Genomic DNA, 24902 nt, shown 5'->3' with positions numbered 1-24902 from the left:
GTCTTAAACAATGGAGTTTTCGCGTAATTCGGAAAAAATTTTGGAATTCATAAAGCGAGCTTCCGATATATAGCTCTCCATGAATTTGACTTCGGTGTGCCCAAATGCATCGACCAATTGCAATGAAGAGATTGAGTAGAGGTGGATAACATTAAACCAAGTAGCAGGAGCAGAAGTGGATGCAGCATCAATATTCCTGATCTTTTTCTATGGAAAGCAGATACCGGGCGATAGTAACTTCTATATTAAGCAATAAATACTTCAATTTCTACCAAAAAAGAAAACATGGCCAGTTCCCGGGAAGAATCGGAACCGATTGGTTCTGGTCCTGGTTCTGCTTTTCTAGAACTGGGGACCGCTGGTTCGGCTGCCAGTTCATGGCGGGAACCAATTACCTCTGGTCTTAACTAGTCAACCTGCACATGAGCTGATATAAGCTTAGGGCAACTAGGACTGGTCATTGTTATCGACAAATATGCTCTGCACATAATTGTTGACGATGGATGAGTATCTTATTAGTCTTATACAGCGGAAAAATGAGAACATAATACACGGGTCAAGCAAGATTTTCTCTTCGGCCTGTAAAAGGGTGAGGCTCCAGCTGGCTATTCCTTCTCCCCCCTTCTTAAGAAGGATTAGCTACTCTGTCAATCATATTACAACATAAACCTCACCTATCTCCGGTGAAGATGATGACCATACTAATCACTATATCTATGATCCTACAGAGCACAAGATCCATGGATTCCCAACTGTTCTAATGGGCACAACGAATCTCACCTTGAATATGCTGAATTCGATGTGAAATTTTGTGATAATATGATACTCGCCACTGCATATTTTCACCGGATAACGTACTATAAGGTAATTTATCTCACTCTATCAATGACATAAAATGATATGAATTACAACAAGACACCAATGTTATATGTTTGTTATCAGGAAATGAAACTAAAATAGATCTAATGGTCTCGGAAAATTAGTGTGAAATCCAACTTTGTTGTGCCAATTTTGTTGTCGCTCTATGTAGCTGCTGATATCTGAAAACCTATTATGTTAAGTCTCAGTCTAACCCCTTTGTTAGAACTTTATAACTGACTATTAGTAGAAAATCAGATCTCTCCTTAAGAGTAACCCCTATTTCAACCACAAACGACCTCACGCACATTGATCATTCTTGATTGCAGGAAAGATTAATATAAATCCCTCTATATATATGCACACCTAAGTTCTTATGAGGAAAAAGTAAAAGGCTTCTTTTTGGAAGAACGTTGAGACTACACACGGTTGATCAAAGTCTGCTTTGAGAGAATTTAGCATGATATGCATATTTGATGTCAACAAATACAGCGATAATTCTGAAATAGAACATCATGTGAAACAAGTTCGGTCCAAAAACTGAAATACAGCTATGTCAATTATTCAGGACTCTGAAAGAACATTCCATTGTGGTCATGAATAAAACTAGCAAAGCAAATCGCCTCCGCCTCAAAATGGTTACTCAGCTAAGCACATCCAGACTCTTGCCTCAAAAAGAGCTATGATCTAATTGATGTGGACTAATTCTTTAATACAAGCAGCATGTTAGTGTGGTGTTACACCTTCTCAGCTTCTTAGAACCCAGGCCCCTAAATTACCAAGCCTTTTCCCGGAGTGCAGCTTCTGCATAAGTTAATCCCAACAAGATAGGCAACAAGAACCTCTGAGAATCCTCAAGTCAAGGACAGGGTAAATATACTCTTAAGTTCTTGAATCTCTTCAATCCTTTCCACAACACCTGCACTCAAATACATCATGGTGATGGATACAGAGTGTTAAACCAAACTTCCAATTCTTCTTATCCAAGTACCAATGCACCCAAAAAAAAAAAAAACAAACCAATTTTCAGTAAGGTGAGCAGTAATATCTTGGTAACTTGAAATATATGTACGAGTGAAAGTTCAGTAATACGACACAACTTAAAGGGAACTTAGACAGTTTTCCATGTATTAGCACCAATTTAGGGAGGAAAACAGGTTTTAGTTAATAAAGCTAACATGTGGTAACTCTGAGCAAACTTAGCTGTGCAAGTCAGAGTGTATTCATGAAATCGAAATTTCAGTGAGTTATGCGAAAATATACCAATCAAGACAGTGAACTGAGTGCAATCCTACTTTAAATTCGAAATTACCTTTTGTATCTCTTCTTAGAACCACATGGGCACATTGCATTCCGGCTGATCTGTCCACTCTTAGCCAGATTAGACCTAGCCAAATCTAATGGTGTTGACCCCATTAGTTTTTGAACCTGTAATACAGAACCCGCAGGTCATGCTATTTCTCAGAAATCCTGCTTAAGATAAACGGCCAAAGAAAAAAGAGGAAATAGTCGGTATAATTCAACTGAAAAAAGTTAGTGATTAGTGCAAAATAGTTAGAAGAGATGACAATATCAAATCACTAAACTGCAAGGCAAAGATCCGACCAAAAACAAAAATTTTGCAGCAGAGTATCCCCTCCCCTTTTTCTCCTTAAAAATCAATTAAATACACGCGTATAGCAGGCAAAGTTGGCTCAAAAGATGTATCATTGTTTAAGTTGCCCACAAAACAGTAAAAAAGGTATAGCTATTAAGATTGCGCAATCATGAATATTTGTCTTACTTACAAGAAAACAAATATTCTTGACATGGGACTCATTAATCCCCTCTCTCCACCATGAATCAGCTCAAGGCCTACCAACAGAGTTTTTTTTTTTTTTTAATTTACAAAAACTAAACCTATAGAATACCCACGATTATTAGGAGAAGCCCTCTCAAAACACTCGCAATTGTGGGGATATAGACTTAATGAGCCCAAGACGCCCAATCCAAAAATGCCAACCTCAAACACACACAATTGTTAAGCTACAGACTTAATGAGCCCATAGCACCCAATCCAAAATACCCAACCTCTAGATCAAGAGAATTCTGGTTATTTGTTTGCCATCATATATGTGATGATTGACCTCCAATGGCTCACCTAAAAGTTCAAGTTTTGTAAAGTTACAGTGCAAAAAAGGCAGTCCATAATCGTGAGCATAGCAGCACTTGTCAGTAAGCAGGGGCAGGTAGTGAGCAGGCATATAAGGTCTTAAAACATCCATCCAAACCATTACCACTCAATTACAAATCCATGTCAAGGCACTCAAAGCCTCTGCGACCAATAACAGATGTTGAGGGACAAAAAAATCATTTACCTCGGCAAGGCTCTTTGGCAACGGTTTTCCTTCTTCCTTCATCTGCATCATCTTCTTTTCTGCTTCCTTTGCCCAAGTGAATCTTGCAAGTGTATTCTCTACATCGGCTATCGTACAGTTGCAATTTTTTGCTGCTTCTTGTTTTTGATTAGTTTGGAGATGCTGAAAATCATCATCTAAGTTCATATTAGGGGTGAGGTAGTTATCCACATAATAAGTGTTTACAACTCATTGTATGCATATTTTGTCTATGTGTTTATTGTTGCTTTAACAGAAAAAAAAAGGGTCGTGATAGGCGAGAGCAATCAAAGCACCTGTCTGTAGGGTAACATATGACAAACATGTAAGCCTACGTAGCATGGAAAAAACATGGCAGGTCTTGAACTCGGCATTTAGGATCCATGTTAGCCATTCAATGATTGCACTAGCCTATTAAAATAAACTCTCAAATGGTCATACACTATAGACAATCACTTTCAAAATACGAAGCATTTTTTTCCACACACAAACCATACTGTACAGATGGTTATCTACACTAACACATAAAGAAAGACAGCAGTTTGTAGGAACCACTCTCATTTTTTCGTCCTAAAACCGTACAAGAAACTACATAGACAGACAAGTACATAAGCCCGAAACTTCAAATTAGACAGATCAAACCATTTGCGAATTCCATTTCTCCACAGCCCCTTACGCATTTCTGATCTTTCTTCCCCTCTTAAAACTACTGCCATGAACATAATTTGCCCTCATATCATCTTCTTACCAAATAAAAGTGTATCCTTTCAATGTTACCTATAAGTATCCATACATGTAAATTTCAGGTCTTTCGAGCACCCATTGATTCAAGCACTCGAAACAAAATGCGACCAAGACCAACCTCTCCAGAAGGGTCCAAACCTCCTAGATATCGGAGAATCGCTTCCTGCTTCTCGAAAGCGTCCACGAATGTCGCCTCACTGCTTCGCCCGACCATGTATTTCTTGAAGGTTCCCAGCCTCCTCGCGTTCTTCATCTGGTCGGCAAACCCTTCAAAAGAAAAAAAAATAAACACTCCCCACCATCACCACAATCGCCACAACCGAATTCAAACGCGCGAAGAAGGCCCGCGATGGGCGGAGGGAACTTACGGAGCAGCGTGAACGATTCGCCGGCGACCTCGGCTTCTTCCGGGGACGTCTTCTTCTTCCCGGTGAAGACTCCTTTGACCTTGTCCATCCATGAATTCTGAAGCAGCGCCGTGGAGGAGATGGAGCGCGACGGCGGAAGAGCCGAGCGATGCCCATTGTAGGGGCTGAGACTGAAGAGAGAGAACGTAGATCTCTCGTAGAGCGCTCTTGCGCTTCGCAAAGAACGCATGGTCCTACCTGTGTCACTCTCTCTCTCTCTCTCTCTCTCTCTCTCTAGGATTAAGGTTTGAGGTTTTTCTGTCAGAAGACAGACGACGGCTAACTAAGCCGAAATGCCCAAGGTTGAAGATGACAGTAGGCTTAGCTAATCTCAATTTAATACCAGCTAAATAAATCATGGAATGACGGCTCTAATTGTTGCTGAACTTTGGCCCGACATATAATTTATTTAACGTGATTTTTGGACTTTAGGTACATTTTTTTTTTTTATAATCGAGGTGTCAATCCCACCGCCACGACCCCCCACTTAAATCACCGATGGGCGAGTTTTGAACCCAGGACCTCTCGTAAAAAAAACTGAGCGCAAACCAACGCGGCCACTGATGGGTGGGTGACTTTACGTACATTTAATCCCTTAATTATATGAAAATATTCGATACTGCATAACATCTTTATGGTATCAACCATAGAGTTTGAAGGGGAAGTATTAACCCAATGTGTAATGTGGTGTCCGAACTTTTAATTTGTTCAATATAATTTTTGGATTTTTCGTACATGTTCTATTTAATCCTTGAATTATATGAAAATGTTTAGTGTTGCATAATGCTCATTATGGTATCAGAGCCATGGATTATGTGTTATAGTATTATCCCAAGATTCGAAATACAGCAGAGTTTGAAGGGGAGGTATTACTCGATCATTAGCATGACATCCTTTATGGTTCATGAATTAAATTAAACATATACAAAAAATCTAGAGATCATATTGAACAAAACTGAAAATTAAGGAATTACGTTGCACATTGAGTTACAGTTTAAAGACTACCTGAATCACGTAGCGAAAGCTCAAGAACTATTTATTTCATTAACCATCAATAGGATATTTTCTTTTATTGAAGTGTGGGGCCAGCATGTACACATGGCAACTAATTAACGGACTAATGTAAATCCCAGTCGCCACTGCTCAAGCGCCGAATATTTTCTCGTTTGCAAACCCGAACTGGAGGAGAGATTCCGAGACAGATCACAGAAAGCCAGTGGCCAAGTTCAGCTCACATCATGTGCAATCAAAATCACATCTGGTATTGAACTAGGCAAATGAACGTTTCCACATTTTTCGACATTGTTATGACAGTACAAGCCGCACCACATCGAGCGCCTAAACGGGCTACGAAGATCAGAGTCGATGATTGATTAGCCAGTCTCACATCTAAAACGGCAAGGCCGCGAGGATCACGTACACAAATAACAGAGTGATCCCGCCCTATCTAAGCGAACGGCACCTATATTGATGTATAATCACGACGTAAATGCGCACTCCTATGAACACCCCCTCACACTCCACACAAGTATGTATGAACTAGTAAAACACACACATTGGTACACACTAAAATCACCAAGAAGCCTACACAAAGCACCCCAATCGATCAGCAATCGAAATGCTGGTTGCTTCAGATCAGATTCGACATCCTCCTCCTGTGACGGCCGAGTGTGGCTCTCACGTTCGGATCCGAAGATGTTACCATCTTGCTTCGCGGCAAGTAAGAGGGTTTTGAATCCGAGCCGATGCATTTAGGACTCTCGGTCAGGAGAGCCTTTGGTTCTGCGTACCGCGATTTTTTGTTCGACTTCTCTAAAATTGCTTTCAAGTGCAGATCTGAATAGCCAAAGGACTGAGAACCCGAAAACTGGATCGAGCTTCTCGTTGCCGATCTCCAGCTTTTTGTTCTCCCGACAATGTCTCTTTCCAAAGCGCTTTGCCTCTGGCGGCTCGCCGCCGTCGAGGTCATGAACCGAGGCAGAGAATTGCATATTGTTGGCTTAATGATTTTGGCAGATGTCGGCGGAGTTCCAAGCACTTCCTTCGAATCTTTGGGGCTCGCAGTTTTCTCGATACCTTCAACAAGATCGTATGTGGATGAGAAGAGCTTTTTGTTCTCACTTAGAAGAAATTCGGCTTTGAGCAACTGATCCGTGACGATATGACACTCTTCCTCGGCTTCTTTCATATGCTCTTCAAGTTCCGCCAACTTTTTCTCCCTCAGCTTCTTCAAGTCCTACACAGAAGCGCTTCATTTCAGTACGCCTAATGGTTAGCTTGCATTCACCGGCGCGGATGTTTGTGAAGATTTGGAATCCTCGCCAATGTCGGGCAAGATGTATTCAAATGATCGTACCTCGGGCATTTCTCTAATGGACTCGACTGCTCTTGCTCTCTTGGCGAAACTCAAGGAACAAACGGTCTCTGCAACATCTTCTTCACAAGGACTAACATGCGCAAGCATCAAGACCTTCGAACCATCGCCTACAGTAATTCCTCTATTTAGCACAGGTAATTTGAAAGATTCTTAAGTTTGGAGAATCTACTTAAACACTTACCTAGAGAATCTTTGAGGATTTGCGTCAACTTGCTGTTTCTGCAAGCGAAGAGAACGAAATAAAGAAGTTGGAAACACATTCACAAGGAGGAAGGAACCGAACCATTTCACTACAGTACCAGAGATTTTAATGCTTAGATTAATCTATCGAGACAAGCAGTTAAAATATGCAGCATGTCAAACCTACCTGTAAGGGACATGACCTCTCTTCCTCCTGAGAGCTGCAACAACATCACCTAAAGCCGAAAGGGACAGATTTATGGCCCGTCCCTCGTCAAGTGTTTGTCCAATGGCTCCTGTTTTCAGCAACCTCTCACTCCCTCCAAGATCGACCATCCACAGCTTGCTCGATTCTGCTTTGGCATCCGAATCCCATTTGCGGACAATGGAGATTCTTGTTAAGCTAGATACATAAAGCTATACAGGTAATGTGAGCTTCCAAAAAAAAGTAATCATACAAAATTTTGGGAAGCTTGTGTTAGAAGTCGAACCCACCAGTGTGATCTGCTAGAATTCTCGTTCACGTTAGTCCACGAAGTAGATCGAGACCGTCTGCCCTTGTTGTACCACCACTTTGCCTTCCCCAAGTCGGGGATTTGAACTTCCATGAGGCCCTCGATTTCAACCAGACCCTTTGGATCCGTCTGAATGTTGAGGTTGCTGTTGTGGACATAATTACAGGAATCAATTTCCAGTTGTTGTGCTCCTCATGGTTATTTAATTATTATAAATTGCTCGAGAAGTTTGTGATATAATTACCACCGAGCTGAAGTTTCATACGTCCTGCAGATCGGTTTTGGAGCCAGCAGATCTCTTAGATTACCCATATATACCTCCAACATGCTCATGGAAAATGTTAGAGAAGACGACTTGTCCCTAAAGGCATGGCTGAAAAGCTTCTCGAGAGCTCGAGGGACAATTCCCGGCTTATCATTTACTCCGTCCTGAAGAAAATATCAATGTTCCTCGTTTACTTTTATTTTCTTTTAACAGTAGAGTTACAGAATAGTTGCGACTACTGAAACAAGAAATTTAGGTCACTGACCATTGTGTACGTCTTGCCAGTGCCGGTTTGTCCATAAGCCAACACGCACACGTTGTGCCCATCGAGCGCAGATGTGAGAATCGGTTCTACCTCCGCAAAAATGTCTTCTACAGAGTTTTTAAGCAGGATAGATCTCTTTCAGAAGAACCGAAATAAAAGAAAACTCCATACAAGAAACAAGCCTATGACAGACAACACTAACCTTGGCTTGATTCTTGCTGGAACAGCTTATCAAACTCGAATTCCTTGGCCCCGCCAGACAATTTCACCACGATTTTATCCAAACCGGTCGAAATGGGGTTTATGTTCTTTCTTCTGTTTTTTGATAGAAATGGCCGGACACGACAAAACACTCGAATGCTTCCTGAAAAATCGCATTTTCTTTTATCTATTTAGTCTTCATCTCCAAGAGATTTTTCGTCAAACCGACATTGGCATAGCTTTTATTCAAGAGAAAGTAGTAATAGAAAATTGCAATAAAGCACCGAAAGTCTTGTCACCTTTAATATCTATTATGTTATTCAATGCCTCTCTCCGCTTCTCATCCAACAATTTCTGCTTCTGCCGCAATTGCAGAATCTCTCCTACACAATCAAGTTCAGCACACAAAGCCTTCAGTTCATTTAGACCGACCCTTAAGTAAATTGTGCAAGATCAAAACGAAAAGGTTAATAATAGCATCACAATACCTTCCAGATTCAAGATTGTTTGCTCGAGCTCGTGCTTCTCATGCTCCGGGATGATGGTGACGTCTGTGTATCCATGGATCAGAGGTGGCGAGTCGGACGATTCAGAAGCAGGCGGATACCCATCTAAGGAATCAGAGTTTGATTCCATTGGGGGTGATTTCAAGGGCTTTCTCAAATCATCCAAAGGCAAAGACATATGCTCTTCTTTCTCACTAGAAATGAGCATTCTTCAGTCAGTTAAAGTAGGAGACTGACTGAGCAAGTCACCCCTTTTGAAAGAGGTGTGATACGTATACGCAAGGAATACTTCTTTAGAGATGAAAAAACACAAAATCAGGACTTGGAAACATTAAAAAGGGAGTCCTGCAATGGAGCTAAACGAGTTTAAAGTCTAAATCGATGCGATTAGAGATAAAAACAAGTGCATTTAATACAGGAAAGGACAGAGATCTTGAAGTCTACTTATTTCTGAAAACAGAGCAGAAATACTAAAAGATGACATAAGAGCTGTGAGATCTGTTCATCCTTACCAAGAACTGAAGGTCCCTCGAGCAAAACAGAAGCAATCAGAGCCGACCCATTTCAAGAAACTACAACGTTCACACCCACAAACAGAAAAATGAAAAGGAAAAAACAAAAACTAAAGGCCAAAAGTCACTGGTGAAGTAGGATTCAAGCTAGCCCACACTACAAAGTACAAATATTTCTCAGAAAGGAAAGTTCTTTCACAGAACCCAGGTTGAGAAAGTGGAGGAGAAGCTAAGATAAGGCTCGGGTTTTGGTGAAATGGCCAAAAAAAATTGGAAGAAGAAGGAGAAGAAGAAGAAACCGGAGACCCAAGAAGTCAAAAGAACAGAGCTCTGTTTTTCAAAGGAGCCCTAGGAAAAACAGGGAAGCCAGAGAGCGCCTAGATGGGGGCAAAAACGAAGTGGGTGCGAGTCACTTTCAATGATTGAGCAAACTGCTAAACGCTCCTGATTAAGAGGCTGAAGCGCGATGTACAGCAACAGCTCAGAGTCACTGAGATCGCAGATGGGCAAAAGAAAAACGAACGAATGCTAGGGAGGAAATGACTGTAAGAATCTTTTTGGTTGGTCCAGATCTAAAGGGCTGCTCACAACAGTAGTGTAATGTAATGTAATGAAAGTCCGCTTTTTGCAGACGGCAGGGGCGTGAGGATCCGAGGGGCAAAAGTGGGATTTGATGCGGAAAGGTGTGTACTGTACTTTCTTCGTATGCACCAGATATAGCAGTATAACAGATTTTAATCTTAGATCGCGTTACTGTGTATGCAGATAATTCGATTTTCAAAATACCAGTTCGTTAAAGTTATTAATTTTTATTTATTTATTGCTTTAACAAGTATTTCTAGAGCGGTCGTGAATAAGTTTCGTTTTATATTAATCTATTCATCCCATCATCGAATGATAAATTAGTTTAATTGATGAGTACACGGGGTACTAAGGTTAAGCATGCTTGACAAAAGGGACTAACGAAGTTTCGGGATATTGTCTGCGCTACATTTTCACATCCAAAATTAGTGGATGTTAAAATTTTTAAGTACCGACCCATTAACAAGAAACAAAAGTTAATACCTTGAAAGTATAAAATAGCTAGTTATCTAACAAAAGGCACTTGTTGATTGATCGTATCCGTAATAAATATCATTTAATTAACAAGGTCGATGATGATCGAGATGGTGTGATCTATTCGTTGGAGGACAAATCATTGCACTTGGATAAGCATATACGACCACCATTTGTAATGCTCGTAAAATTTTCTCTTCCTTACGTACGTATTTGTGAGTTTGATAACATTGATCCCCAAATTAAATTTCCATGACGAACTATACACTGAGCGAGAATCCCTAAACAATATTTTACGATATTTGGCCTGTACTTAAAAAGGGCAAATGATAGTTTCACTTATCTAATGAATTTTCCATTCATCAAAATTGGTCAGTCCGCTCCTTTCATCAAGATAAAGATTATAATTATAAAAAAAATTCATTAACAGCTTTTTTCATACATTTCGCTATGATTTCCTTCTTCCTTCTGTGCCCTTTTTAGCCATCATTTGTTTTGCTCGTCTCGCGACACGAGCTCACGTCTTTGCAAGTGGGCAAACACTGTCCCACTAAGCGCTTGTCTTGTTCGACGTGCCTTGCTACTTTCATTTTTCTAGAACAAAATCAACTGACTTGCATTGAACAATCAAGACCATTGTAACATCCTGTCTGAATTTACTATGCTTCTTCAGACCAACGTGACAAGCACAACTAATGAATTTGACTAATTTCGTCGTTTGTCCAGGATGCCGATTGCTGGGTTAAATGTATTCACGTGCTATTTATACATACAGTAAATTTCTTCGCCGAAACACTATGCATCGTTATTTTGTGGAACCCGAAAGAGTATCCAACGTCGGCAAATACTAAACCGCTTGCAAGAGAATGTCCGATTTAAGGCCACGGAGTTAGATCACGCACCGTTGTCCCCTTGGCAAACCCGTCACTCATGCCTAAACATGATGTGAGTGAGAAGTTGAAGGTTGATGATACACCTAAGTTTGTGCTTGCCATAATGCATAGCCATTTACTATATGTTTCGCTTCACATTTTTGTTAATATTTCCTCTATTTCTTCTTATATAAGGAAATCCACTTTAGGTAGGTGAATTCTAGACACATGAAATATCTCTCTAATCTCATGGATCATGTAAGACACTATACTTTTTCTATTTATCTTACACTTGAAATTGCAATACAATATAATCAAGCGGATAGATTCAAATTGTTGCATAAGATGATTCCGCATAAACATAATTGAAACTAACAAAACGAGCATAAACACCAAAATGAATCTTATTTGTTAGATATGATCCCATGTCGTTTAACTAGGGTTTAATTGAGTTTTTGGACAAGTGATCTTCCTCTACCTAATAGTATAAATTGGGTCGGGCATTTCGAACTTGGAAAAAGAGCTAGGTGTCACCCCCGATGATTCCATGTTTGTGGCTCCCCGTTTATCAGGTTTCACATGTTATTATTGACCCAATTTGTACGTGCGAGGAGATGTTGAAGTATATTGCTTGTTTATGGGGTCTACAAATATCGAGGCCTTATATGCGAGAAGTCTCTCTCATCCAAAAAGATTTTAGCTTTTGGGAACAATGTGTGTGCCTTCTTAACTTGCGCTGATTAATGAAACCGATGGCTACCGCCCCTTGTCAATTATAGCCATAAAATCATGACAGACCCTAAAATCATAGCTATGCCTTTAATAAAGCATGGATAGCTATATATCACCACCCTTCTCCCAAATTTCATCACCTCTCTCCATTCATCCCATAACCACTTGCCATCGCTTTTTCTCTCTAATTTGCACATTATTATTAGTTTTACTGAAAACACAAAATAACCAACCTTTTATTTTTGTTCAAATGACACTTTGCACCTCCTCCTCAAGACCTACAATTTACACTTTAAGTTTAGCTATAAACTTTTTAATTGCCTCACGTGGTATTTAAACCTTTTGATTCAATTAATCTCCATAGATATGTGTAAGTCGATTCATTCATGTGAGTCGAGAAAGATTTCACACATAGAAAAGTGATTGACCCCCTAAAATATTTTAGTGGGAGATACCATGATTGGAATCCGCGTCACAACTTCATTAAGAAACGTCCATGCTGTTTCTCTAACCATACATTGTATTTTCTTTAGGGCAGCGCTATTTCCATCCCAATTTTGGCTTTGACACTCCCAAAAACAGTATTTTTACCATTTTACCCCCCTTTATCTTGCATGCTTTGGTCAAATTGTCCTCTCTTTTTGTTTATTTATTCCTTTTCTTTTCTTGCGGGTTCCACGTTCCTCCTTTTTCTTCCTTTTCTTGTCTGCAATATGTTGGACCATAACGGCCAAGGAAACTCTAGCTCCTCAACCGCTCCTACAACGCCTCAACGACCGGCAAACTTCTTTTCCACCCACCGCCAGCTACGTGGAAATCAACTCTGCAAGTTACCCGAAGCGCTCAATGAGCTTAGGCACCAACAGCCCGAATCACCAATTGATCGCAGTGGCGGCATGTGATGAGGGCGTCCCTCTGCATGTGATGAGGACGAGTATGAAGACAATGATGATGATTGCGCAGATAATGTTGGTACTAGGCATTGCTTCAGAGTTTGGCAGAGAGCGACGGTGGAAGAAGGGGAGCTCCGCCGACCACGAAATCAGCGGTTCTGGAGCTTCCAACTGTGGAGATCAGATCAAAGGACAAAACCTTGGTGTATGCGATGTGTAAGGACATGGTGAGTGTCGGTGAGATGGCGAAGAAATTTGCCATGTGGGCATGCTTACCATGGGGATCGCAACGTGAAGTGGTTGGGTGCGAGGAAAACTTGTCCGGTTTGTTGGTTTGAGTTGCCGACGGATGATCCCGAGTATGAAGAGGAGAAGAAGGAGAAAATGAAGGTGAATGCAGGTGGGAGCTTGAGTTTCGTTGTCCAAGATTCTACAAAAGAGGAGAGGAAGAAGAACGTGGGATCCGCAAGAAAAGAAAAGGAGGAAACTTGGACTACAGCATGCAAGACAAAAGAGCAAAATGGTAAAAACACTATCTTTGGGAGTGTCAAGGCCAAAACTGGAGTGGAAATAGCGCGGCCTCTTTCTTCATTGGATAAAGGAAAAATGGCAAAGCCATGATACATGATTCTCACAAGATTACTACTATGCATCCACTGTGCTTGAACAAACAAGTTTCCATCCTCATTTAAACAGAATTGCTAATCTATTTTTCGATGTTGTCTTTTTCATTTGAAAGAATTACCCCCTTCATTTCCTCATCACACCCACCAACACACAATTCTAATTCACATAATCCTAATCTTAGTACCTAACTTAAGATCCGACCGTTGCTGCCGTTGCCACCTGCAACGAAGGGACCTATAGGTGTTGACACTGCCTTGAAGAACCCTCCACATAAGTTCCTTCTATCAACCAAATATATATCTACCAAATATAAGGTAATCAATTTTAGAATATTTAGAATCTTATCTTTAGAAATTAGAAAGTTTTTGTATTTTATTTATTTCTTTCTTGCTAGTAAATCTTCTAGAATGTACTCTTGGGTATTTATATACCCCAACTAAGCTTAATGGAAATATACAACGATTTCTGTTTCAACATGGTATCAGAGCCATCTAGGGCTAACGCCTCTTTTCAACCCTAGCTTTCTTCTTCTTCCTCATCATCATCTTCTTCATCTTCTTTTTTTTTTTGGTGGTCAATATGGCCCTAGAGAATCCCCCCACCACCACCACCATAACTGCTATTACAAACCCATCTTCTACACTTCCTCCATTCGGATCTGCTCATCACTTTCTTTCCCTACGTCTCACGGCATCCAATTACTTGCTATGGAAAGCACAGATTATCCCATTTCTCATGGGACAAAACCTTTATGGTCATGTCGATGGAACCAAATCGTGTCCCTCTGATGCGGCTGAAGCAGCTCTCTGGCAACAACAAGACGCTTCCATCATGAGTCTTCTAATTGCGTCCCTCTCAGAATCAATTTTACCTATCATTATTGATAAATCAACCAGTAAAGCCATTTGGGAAGCTCTCAATGCCTCTTTTGGCTCAGCTTCCGCTACGCGTATGCTCTCTCTTCATCTTAGTCTCCAACGTCTACAACAAAAACAGGACGAATCAGTTATTGATTTCCTCCAGCGTGCTAAATCCATTGCCGATGAGATGGGTGCTGCAGGCAAGCCTCTTGAACCGGAGGATTTCAATGTCTACATCTTCCGTGGTCTCCGATTTGATCTCCAAGACATTGTTCCTACATTACTTGGCCGTTCTGAACCAATCTCGTTTACGGATCTTCAAGGTCTTCTCCTTAGTCACGAGAGTATTAAAGCTTTCCAAAAGTTGCAGATCTCTGAGCCTACCTCTCTGGCTAACTCTGCTACAACCAACTCTACTCAACGAAATGCCATCACCCATCCTGGTTTCTCTTTCTCTAGCCGTGGTCAGTCCAGAGGTCGTGGGGGTCGTGGTGGTCGCTTTGGCCGTGGTCGTGGTGCCCGTGGTGCTCAACAAGGTCAGTTATGGTGTTCCATCTGTCAACGTACAAATCACACTGCTGCTACATGCTACTATTGCCCTCCAGGTATGCCTTATTACCCACCCCCTACACATACCCCTTCGAATACTTCATCTTATCGACCCTCCTACTCTCCCAATACCAACATGAGCCATGCCCTTCCCCTTCTTTTACCTACACCTACCAACATTGTACCTTGGTACCCTGACACTGGTGCCTCCCATCATGTCACACCTGACATACAATCCCTCTCTTCCTACGAAGCCTATAATGGATCGAATCAACTACACGTGGTCAATGGTACGGGTCTTAAAATCACTAATATTGGTACTTCTTCTATTCCCTCTTCTATTTCAAATCTTTCTTTACGTTTAAATGATGTTCTTCATGTCCCTGATATTTCTAAATGTTTACTTTCGGTTCAAAATTTTGCGTCTGACAATAATGTCTTCTTTGAATTCTATCCTACCCACTTTCTTGTTAAGGATCTAGTGACCAAGGCGGTTCTTCTCTCCGGCCCGAGTAGTGGTGGTCTTTACACCATACCACAACAATATTCAATGCCTACTGCTAGTATAGCGGAACGGACTTCCATGGATGGCTGGCATCAACGTCTTGACCATCCCCATGAGCATTTCTTACGGTTTATGATCAAACAGAATAATTTGTCGTGTCAGTCAACACGGTTGAGTCAATTATGTACAGCTTGTCAATTGGGCAAGGCTAGTCGTCAGTTCTTAAGATTGTCTCCAACTCATAATTTATTTTCGCTGGATTTAATTTATAGTGATGTTTGGGGTCCTTCTCATTTTGTTTCAACTGATGGTCATCGCTATTTCGTTATTTTTGTTGATGATTGCACCAAATTTATTTGGTTTTATCCTCTTAAAGTAAAGTTAGATGTTCACTCTATTTTTCCTACATTCCAAGCTCTTGTTGAATGTCAATTTTCACGAAAAATAAAAAAGCCGTTCAAACGGACTGGGGTGGGGAATTTCGTGCCCTCCCTCCTTTTTCTCAAAAATTGGTATTGCTCATCGCATCTCCGCCCCTCATACTCATGAACAGCAAGGGGCAGTTGAGCGTCGTCATAGGCATATAGTTGAAACCGGTTTAACATTATTAGCTCATGGCTCCATCCCTCACCAATATTGGCACTACGCATTTGAAACGGCGGTCTACCTCATCAATCGGATGCCGTCCAAGGTCACTAATCGCATCTCCCCCTTTCAAATTGTTTACAATCACCTTCCGAATTATTCCTTCTTAAAAATCTTTGGGTGTCGTTGTTTCCCTTATCTACGTCCGTATAACGCCTATAAGATGGATTTCCGCTCCATTCCTTGTATTTTCTTGGGATACAGTTCCTCTCATATAGGGTATCGCTGTCTTGACCCTGTCACTAATCATTTATACATTGCTCGACATGTTCGTTTCAATGAAACTTGTTTTCCCTTTGCAACTCCTTCCATTCTCGGTCCACCACCTAATTCATCACTTCCTACACCTGTCCTGGTACTGTGGGCTTCAGCCCCTATTGGCGTTCCTCCGCCTACCAATATAGTGAGAACACAGACTCCTCCACTGACTCCCACAATGTCGTCTAATACCGATTCATTCATCTCCCCTACCTTAAGAACCAGACCCCTCCATGACGTTTATCACTCTCCTTCCTCATCATCCTCTCCACCACCGCCGCCGTCGCCCCCACCTAGGCCAACACGCACCCACACCATGCAACTTTGCTCTCGTCCTCCTCAAATTAATACTGCCACCACCCCTCTCACCGAGCCAACCTCATTCACCCAAGCCAACAAAAGCCCTGAGTGGCGTGCAGCTATGACCGATGAATTTAATGCCTTATTAAAAAATGGTACGTGGTCTTTGGTCCCTCGCACTTCCTCCATGAACCTCGTTGGGTGTAAGTGGGTTTACAGAGTTAAGCGCAAAGCGGATGGTAGTCTTGAGCGTTATAAAGCTCGCCTGGTCGCTAAGGGTTTTCATCAACAACATGGCTTGGATTATAGAGAAACCTTCAGTCCAGTTGTGAAAATTACCACTGTTCGCTCTATATTATCTCTAGCTGTCTCTCAAGAGTGGCAAGTGCGACAATTGGATGTGCACAACGCTTTCTTACATGGGATTCTTTCTGAAGAGGTGTACATCGAACAACCCCCTGGGTTTCAAGACCCAACTCGTCGTGATTATGTTTGCAAGTTGCATCATTCTCTATATGGTCTCAAGCAAGCTCCGAGAGCCTGGTTTCAACGACTCTCACAGTTTTTGCTTCATTTGGGATTCTCAGCATCACAAACAGATTCCTCATTATTTATCTATCGAAGAGGCCCTGATGTCATTTATTTTTTGATCTATGTTGATGATATTCTGGTTACAGGAAATGCATCTTCTACTATCAGTGCAATCTTAGAGACATTATCTGTAGAGTTTTCCATTAAGGATCTCGGCCCGCTCCACTTCTTCCTTGGGATAGAGGCTGTCCCTCACTCTAACGGGTTGCTTCTCTGTCAAGGACGATATATTGATGATCTTCTTCGCAGGGCTGGGATGTTTGAGTGCAAGCCTATCCAAACTCCTATGGCCACGACTACAAAACCATCTGAGAAAGGGGGTGCTCTGATGTCTGATCCTACTTTGTATCGGTCTATAGTTGGTGCCTTGCAATATGTGACATTGACAAGACCAGATCTCTCCTTCGCCGTTAATAAAGTTTGTCAATTCATGCATGCACCTACTGAAGACCACTGGCAAATGGTGAAACGCATATTGCGCTATCTCAAACACACAAGGTCATTTGGTTTGCTTCTTTCCCGATCCAATGATAATCGCTTGCAAGCTTTTTCTGATGTGGATTGGGCTGGTAGCTCTGACGAAAGGAAGTCAACTGGAGGGTATGCTATTTTTCTTGGTCCTAATTTGATCTCTTGAAGCTCTAGAAAACAACGAACCATAGCGCGCTCTTCCACAGAGTCTGAGTATAAAGCTCTTGCCGATGCTGCAGCTGAACTCATTTGGCTTGAGTCACTCTTTCAAGAGCTTGGGTTCCCTTTTCAAGGTCCCCCCATCCTTTGGTGCGATATTATTGGTGCCACTTATCTGTTTGCAAATCCAGTTTTCCATGCTCGTACCAAATATGTTGAAATTGACTTCCACTTTGTTCGTGATCGCGTTGCCAAATGACAACTGAGTGTGTAGTTTATCTCAACAGCTGACCAACTAGCTGATGCTCTCACCAAAGCTCTTCCCAAAGCACAGTTTGCATTTTTACGAGACAAGTTGAAGATTCGTAGTCTCGATTCTTCAACTTGAGGGGGTGTATCAACCAAATATATATCTACCAAATATAGGGTAATCAATTTTAGAAGATTTGGAATCTTATCTTTAGAAATTAGAAAGTTTTTGTATTTTATTTATTTCTTTCTTGCTAGTAAATCTTCTAGAATGTACTCTTGGGTATTTATATACCCCAACTAAGCTTAATGGAAATATACAACGATTTCTGTTTCAACACCTTCTCTCTCTCTCTCTCTCTCTCTCTCTCTCTCTCTCTCTCTCTCTCTCTCTCTCTCTCTCTCTCTCTCTCTCTCTCTCTCTCTCTGCATCCGCAAAGGCAACCAGAGGCGGTCCAGGGTGGTGGCGTGATGACAAAGGATGGTGGCAATGCAATAGACTTGGTTAAGGAGGGCTAGTGCGAGTGGGGGGAGAATTACCAAAAAAATTCTAAACCTATTATAATTGTGTCAATTCAGTTCTAAATCTTCTTTTTGCCAATTGAGTCCTAAACCTATTGTAATTATGTCAATTCAGTTATAAACCTTTTTTTTGCCAATCGAGTTCTAAACCTTTTGCATTTGTGTTAATTCAGTCCATTCGGCTAATTTTGACCAAAAATCGCTGACATGGACGTTAGCCGTCCTACATAGCACGGCTGGCATCCGGCACTCATGTAGATAATTTTTATAATTTTTTGAATTTTTCTTTTCTTTTCTTTCTCTTTCCTTTTTTTTTCTTCCCTTTTGCCTTTGGCTGTCGAGGTCAACCTCGACGAGACCTCATTGGCCCTTGCCTCTGGTTGATTTCCATACCTCAACGACTAGCCAGAGGAAGAAGGGAAGAAAAAAAAAAGGAAAGAGAAAGAAAAAAACAGGAAAAAATTCGATAAAATATTAAAATATTATAAAAAAAGAAATTATCAACGTCAGCGCCGGTCACGTCACGTAGGTTGACTGGCGTCCATATCAGCGATTTCTGGCCAATGGACTGAATTGGCACAAATACAAAAAGGTTTAGGACTCATTTGGTAAATACAAGATTTAAGACTGAATCGACACAATTACAAGAGGTTTAGGATTGTGAGTGGGTGGTTCGAGATCAGGGTCGTTACTAGGTTTGAGGATGCAAATTTATATTTTCAAAAGTAGTGAAAACTCGAGGTTTTTATTTTTGGTATTTTATCTTGAATAAATTGGTAGTTTGGTCCACTAGACTAGTCTAAGATGCCAATGAGAGGTGCATAAAAGTGCGATAATATAAAGCGAGGTGCGAGCGAGTCAGTGAAGAGAGCATGAATCATGCTCTCCTAAGTTTTCGGTAATTTGGTCGTTGATCGCTTTAACCACGACAACATTCTCGGAGCGGAGTAAAAGCAACATGTTGGTGCCTGCCTTTGTTGCGGTTGGTTTCATTGCATGCTCTGCCACGTCATCCGGGACCTTGGTCGGCCGGCGATGTGTCGGGATTCGATTGGTTCTAAGGCTTTTCTAACGGATTTTTGAAGTGGGGCCGCAGGCTTGACGTTAACGGTGAAAAACTGTCATCGTTGGTGGTTAGAGAATGACGGACTTATGGCTATGGGAAGGCCGTATGATAACTGGTATTTTGTACGATGAATCGGATGACAAGTGATGTCCAAAGAGTTGTCGATATTGCATCAGCAAATTTGAGTTTAAGGCTCCGTTTGTTCGGTAAAAAACAAAAGGTTTAGAAAACCTAAAAATGATCGCTTCTACCGCTCATAAAAAATGAACAAATGACTAACGGTTTCATCATTCCTGAAGATATTTAGATAGAAATTGTTCTCAATAATGAAAGCATTTTTCATTGACTAATTATTTTGAACGATCATTTTGGGAAAATATTTCAAAATCATTCATTTTCCACTAAACAAACGGAACCTAAGATTGAAATCAATGATTATTACGAAGTTAATTGTATAGCCGCATGCGTGCACATGTCTTGATCTTAAGAGCACCGGGATAAAAGAGTTTATAGCATACGTCCACGGTATAAAGATCGTAATGGTTATTAATTGAACCAATGTGCATGATATAAAAACCCCGAAGGTTTTTTAGATTCCATCTCGACTTAATTCTCTAAACTCGACTTCCTAGTTGAGGGTATTAAAGTTTAGGCATTTGTATTGAAGGTTCACAAACTTTAAACGTATAGTTCACGTATCGTGACAGTAGATCGCGGCATGACAAGTGTTGAGGTTCTCTTTCTCGTGTGGAGGGCCGAAGAAAAGAACAGAATAAATAGTCATCACTTTGGATCGTTGGGTGAGGAATATTGTCCCACATCCGTATTCCTATCTAGGTTTCAACATCTCCACCTATTCATCCGTCAGGTTCGTGTCGCACGTCCAATGTAGGGACATAGTTGTGCTTCTTCTGCGGACGGAGTACGCGAGATGAATCCTCGACGTGTCGCAAGGAGTAGGTTTTCCCGTTAGATGCTCTAACAAACTCGTTTCCCTCGTCAAGCATTAAGCTACAGTTTTTGGATTCGTCCCGAGATCGGTTTAGTAGTTAAGAAATGAACATTGGATAAGTAAATGCGTTAATAAGCGCACGACCCTATTGCATTCCTCTTCTACACACCATAACAACCTCATTAGTCAGGTTTTGGCTCGCGTATTACCTGACATGACATGCTAGAAGAGACAGTTCCCTTTAGTCTCTTACATCATCATTGCTTATGGAGGTCAACCTCATCTGATCTTTCTCCTAAGCTCTTGCTCAATGAAGCATTGACAATACTGTGCAATATGCTGGAAGAGAATTCTGCTCTTCTGTTATGATGCCAATTCCGCGGACGTGATCAAAATGAGAGCCAAAGCCAGCATCCCAAACTAGTGCTGCCCCAAGACTTTTCAGTAAAGATGAGCATAAGATCCTCTGACGCTTCACGTTCATGTGATATTATGTATTAGATGAATCTCATTCCATCACTTCACACTCTAGCCAACAAAATAACTTAATCAATTACCAATATATTTTTTTATTTTTTCCCCCTTATATAAGTCCTAGCTTCCTTCAACATATTCAACATGGAAGGGTTGTGAAGAAGCTTTTATAAAGTTTCTTCACAAATCAAAGTTCTTCCACATCAAGCTCATTTACTCAAGATACAACAATGGTGAGGTACATCGATTTTGGCTACGGGATGCCGTATAGACGTGCCGCTACTCCGCCCACGTACAACGGCTATGATAGGAGCTGCGGCTCTTACTCTACCCAAAGGAGGAGGAGTTGGCAACACTTGGCGAGTTCCTCAAGGCCAAGTCAGCAATAATTGCCACCGTGATGAATTTGATGAGGCGAAAATTGTCCAAAAAATCTTAAATCAATTGTACTTTTTCAAATTCAGTTCGAAACCTTTTATTTGTGCTAATTGAATATTAAATATTTTCACATTTTGCCAATTGAGTTCATCCGGTATATTTTGGCCAGAAATTGTTGTCGTGGCATCAGTCATCTTATGTGGCATGACCGGCACTGATATTAAAAAATTTTAAGAATTTTTTCAAATATTTTTTAAATTTTAAAATTTTTCCTTTTCTTCTCTTTTCCTTCTTTACATTTTTTCTTTTTTTTTTCCTTTTCTCTTCTTTTTCTTTTTTTTTTCTTTTTTCTTTTTTCCCTCTGCTGGCCACTGCCAAGCCTCGTTGATGGTCGCCGGCCTCAGCGAGGGCTGCCCTCACTTGAGGCCGGCAACCTCCGTCGGCCATCGACGAGGCTCGACGATGGCCGGCGGAGGGAAAAAAGAAAAAAGAAAAAAAAAGAAAAAGTAAAGAAGGAAAAGAGAAGAAAAGAAAAAATAAAAAAATAAGAAATGAAAAATTAAAAAAAAATATTATTGAAAATTATTCGCGTCAACGCCGACCGTGTCATGTAGGACGGTCGACGTTTATGTCAGATGTATATTATTGACCGATGTATATTGTACCGGCCTAGTGAGTATGGCGACTACAGCGGCAACAAGGATTGGCGGAAGTCGGGCGGTGACAATTGCCGGGGCGAGAAGGACGAGTTCAACTACAAGAAAGAGATCGCCCTGATGGTTCCCACTGTCATCGACGGCTATGTTGCATCAAGGCCTGGTCATGGGACCGGATCACTATCTAAGCCAACAAACAATTATCCTCGTCAGCACCAGGCAGGTACAATATACATGGAATCGGTCTCGACGGCTTATCATTACCCGGAGACAATGCTTCACACCATGGATGCAACAAAGAGATATGGAAACATCAATTTGGGGTCGTGTACAAAATTGGGAGGAATTATTACTGATGTTCATCATCGGAAATCAGAGTGTAAAATTTGTCGGCTTAAGCTAATGCCATTTCATCATGTTATATGTTGGATTCGCCTGTTTGGGATTGAGGTCATGTACGAAGAATTATATACAGCATGTAGTGATTTGTCGTACTGTCGCATCGAAGGATTGTTATATCAGATAAATGATTCCCTCTCTATCCTTCGAGTTAGTAAGGAGGTATTGTCTTTGTTTCTGTTGGTTAATCCATTGCAGTAATTGCATTTTGCGCGATGAAGCGTGGACTTCCGAATAAGTCATTACCAGCTCGCCACAGATGATAGATGCATCCATTCCAGGCGAGTTTCGACGACACTGCTCTGGCACTAACTTCTTTGACATGCAGAGTTATCCATTGAAATTCAACATCCCAATCTCCAGGAACTCTATCGACTGAGCATAGCAATACACGTCTTTGCCAAACCCCAGAAGCGAATGCACACTCAAATAACAAATGAGCTCGAGATTCAATAGCCCGCTTGCATATAGCAAATGCATAGCCATTTACTGTTTGTTTCGCTTCACACTTTTGTTAATATTGCCTCTATTTCTTTTTATATACGACGAGGACATCCACTTTAGATAGGTAAATTATGGACAAATGAAATATCTCTCTATTCTCATGGATCACGTAAGACACAATACTTCTTCTTTTTATCTTACTCTTGAAATCACAATACAATATACTCAAGCAAATAGATTCATATTGTTGCATAAGATGATTCCCCATAAACATAATGGAAACTAATAAAAAGAGCATATACACCAAAATGAATCTTATTTGTTAGATATGACCCCATATCATTTGACTAGGATTTGATTGGGTCCTTGTACATTTATTCTCCCTCTACCTAATGGTTCAAATTGGGTCGGACATTTCCAACATGGAAAAAGAGCTAGGTGTTGCCCTTGATTATTCCATGCATGTGGCTCCCCACTCGTCAATTTCGTGTACTGTTGTTGACCCAATTTACACGTGCGAGGAGATGTTAAAGTACATCACTTGTTTATGGGGTCTACAAATATTGTGGTATGGTATACGAGTAATCTTTCCCAACCAAAAAATCTGAGCTTTTTGGTAACAATGTGTGTGCCTTCTTTACTTGTGTTGATTAATGAAACCGATGGCTATAACCCGTTGTCAATTATAACCATAAAATCATAGTTATGCCTTTAATAAAGCATGGGTAGCTCTATACCGCCATGCTTCTTCTAAATTTTATCACCTCTCTCCATTCATTCCATAACCACTTGCCATCACTTCTGCTCTCTAATTTGCACATTATGAAACGCAAAATATCCTACTTTTTGTCCTTACCAAAAAAAAAAATATCCTACTTTTTGTTCTTGTCCAAAATACACTTTACATCTCCTACTCAAAACCTGCAATTTGCACGTTAAGTTTAGCTATAAACTTTTAAATTGCGTCAAGTCGCCACTTTTTGTATAACACGTGATATTTGAACCGTTGAACTCAACTAATCTCCACAGATGTGCGCAAGCCGCTTCATTCATGTGAGACGAATAAGATTTCACCCATGGGAAAAGTGGGCATGGCCTCCTAAAATCTTTGAGTGGGAGACACTATGATTTGAACACGCGTCACAACTTCTTTTAGAAATGCCCATGTCGTATCACTAACCCTACATTGTATTTTCTTTATTGGATAAAGGAAAAATGGCAAAGTCATTATACATGGTCTTCACAAGATTACCACCTTGCATCACTACGTTTGAGCAAACAAATTTGTATCGTCGCTTAGGCAGAATTGTTCGTCTATTTCCAATGTTGTCATTTTCATTCTAGAGAATTACCCCTGCCATTTCTTCATCACACCCACCAAACACACAAATCTAACTCACATAATCCTAATCTTAGTCCCAAGCTTAAGTCCCCGTTGCTGCCACCGCTGCCTGCAGCCGAGGGCCCTACAATTGTTAACACCGCCTCGAAGAACCCACCACATAAGCTAGCTCTCTCTCTCTCTCTCTCTCTCTCTCTCCATGGGCATCCCCAAAGGTAGCCAGAGGCGGTCGAGGGTGGTGGCGTGACGGCAAAGGATGGTGGCAAATGCAATAGACTCGGCTAAGGAGGGTTAGCGGGAGTGGGCGGTTTGAGACCGGGGTCGTTTCTTAAGGGAAGGTAGTTCGGTCATTTTAGTTTGGCATAATAGAATTAATGACGCAAACTTATACTTTCAAAAGTAGTAAAAACTCGAGGTTTTCTTCTTTGGTGCTATTTTATCTCGAATAAATGGTAATTTGGTCCTCTAGACCAGTCTAAGATGCCAATGAGAGATTTATAAAAGTGTGATAGTAGAAAGTGAGATGCGAGTGTGACAATTCCATGCTCTCCCTATTTTCGGAAATTGGTCGTTGATTACTTTAACCACGACAGCATTCTCCGATAAACGTGGAGTAAAAGCAACATGTTGGTGCCGGCCTTTGTTGCGGTTGGTTTCATTCCTCGTTCCGCCACGTCATCCGGGGGCCTTCGTTGGT

General features: G+C 41.0%; 3 protein-coding genes across 5 annotated transcripts; 1 reads left to right on the top strand and 2 right to left on the bottom strand.

The window, feature by feature from the left end:
* Positions 1-1330: 1330 nt before the first annotated feature.
* On the bottom strand, positions 1331-4634 carry LOC115680998 (OVARIAN TUMOR DOMAIN-containing deubiquitinating enzyme 7). Its single transcript, XM_030604843.2, has 5 exons — positions 4346-4634; positions 4096-4244; positions 3216-3377; positions 2171-2286; positions 1331-1777 (listed from the first exon to the last, which is right to left on the bottom strand). Exons 1-5 carry the CDS (start codon positions 4572-4574, stop codon positions 1759-1761), a joined length of 675 nt encoding a protein of 224 aa, XP_030460703.1. The 5' UTR covers positions 4575-4634; the 3' UTR covers positions 1331-1758.
* Positions 4635-5625: 991 nt separating this feature from the next.
* Positions 5626-9795, bottom strand: LOC115680996 (kinesin-like protein KIN-14U). Of its 3 annotated transcripts, none has more exons than XM_056309486.1 (11): positions 9206-9795; positions 8676-8984; positions 8487-8570; positions 8189-8350; positions 7987-8090; positions 7701-7885; positions 7437-7601; positions 7129-7344; positions 6943-6980; positions 6741-6868; positions 5626-6620 (listed from the first exon to the last, which is right to left on the bottom strand). In XM_056309486.1, the coding sequence occupies exons 2-11, from the start codon at positions 8899-8901 to the stop codon at positions 6015-6017; spliced, it is 1914 nt and encodes a 637-aa protein (XP_056165461.1). In that variant the 5' UTR covers positions 8902-8984; positions 9206-9795; the 3' UTR covers positions 5626-6014. The 3 variants fall into 3 exon arrangements, with proteins under 3 accessions (XP_056165461.1, XP_056165460.1, XP_030460701.1); XM_056309485.1 differs by having other exon boundaries at positions 7987-8093; positions 9206-9793; XM_030604841.2 differs by having other exon boundaries at positions 7987-8093; positions 8676-8887; positions 9206-9793.
* An 11319-nt stretch (positions 9796-21114) lies between these two features.
* Positions 21115-22904, top strand: LOC130137667 (uncharacterized). Its single transcript, XM_056309490.1, has 2 exons — positions 21115-21349; positions 22042-22904. Exons 1-2 carry the CDS (start codon positions 21290-21292, stop codon positions 22618-22620), a joined length of 639 nt encoding a protein of 212 aa, XP_056165465.1. The 5' UTR covers positions 21115-21289; the 3' UTR covers positions 22621-22904.
* Positions 22905-24902: the final 1998 nt, after the last annotated feature.

The sequence above is a fragment of the Syzygium oleosum genome, unplaced genomic scaffold (assembly GCF_021117445.2).
Source record: "Syzygium oleosum isolate NSW1041296 unplaced genomic scaffold, Sole_v2.1 Sole_v2.03, whole genome shotgun sequence".
Classification (NCBI taxonomy): Eukaryota; Viridiplantae; Streptophyta; class Magnoliopsida; order Myrtales; family Myrtaceae; genus Syzygium; species Syzygium oleosum.
Note: the sequence above shows the minus strand (reverse complement) of the source record. Positions and strands in the feature narration are given on the sequence as shown.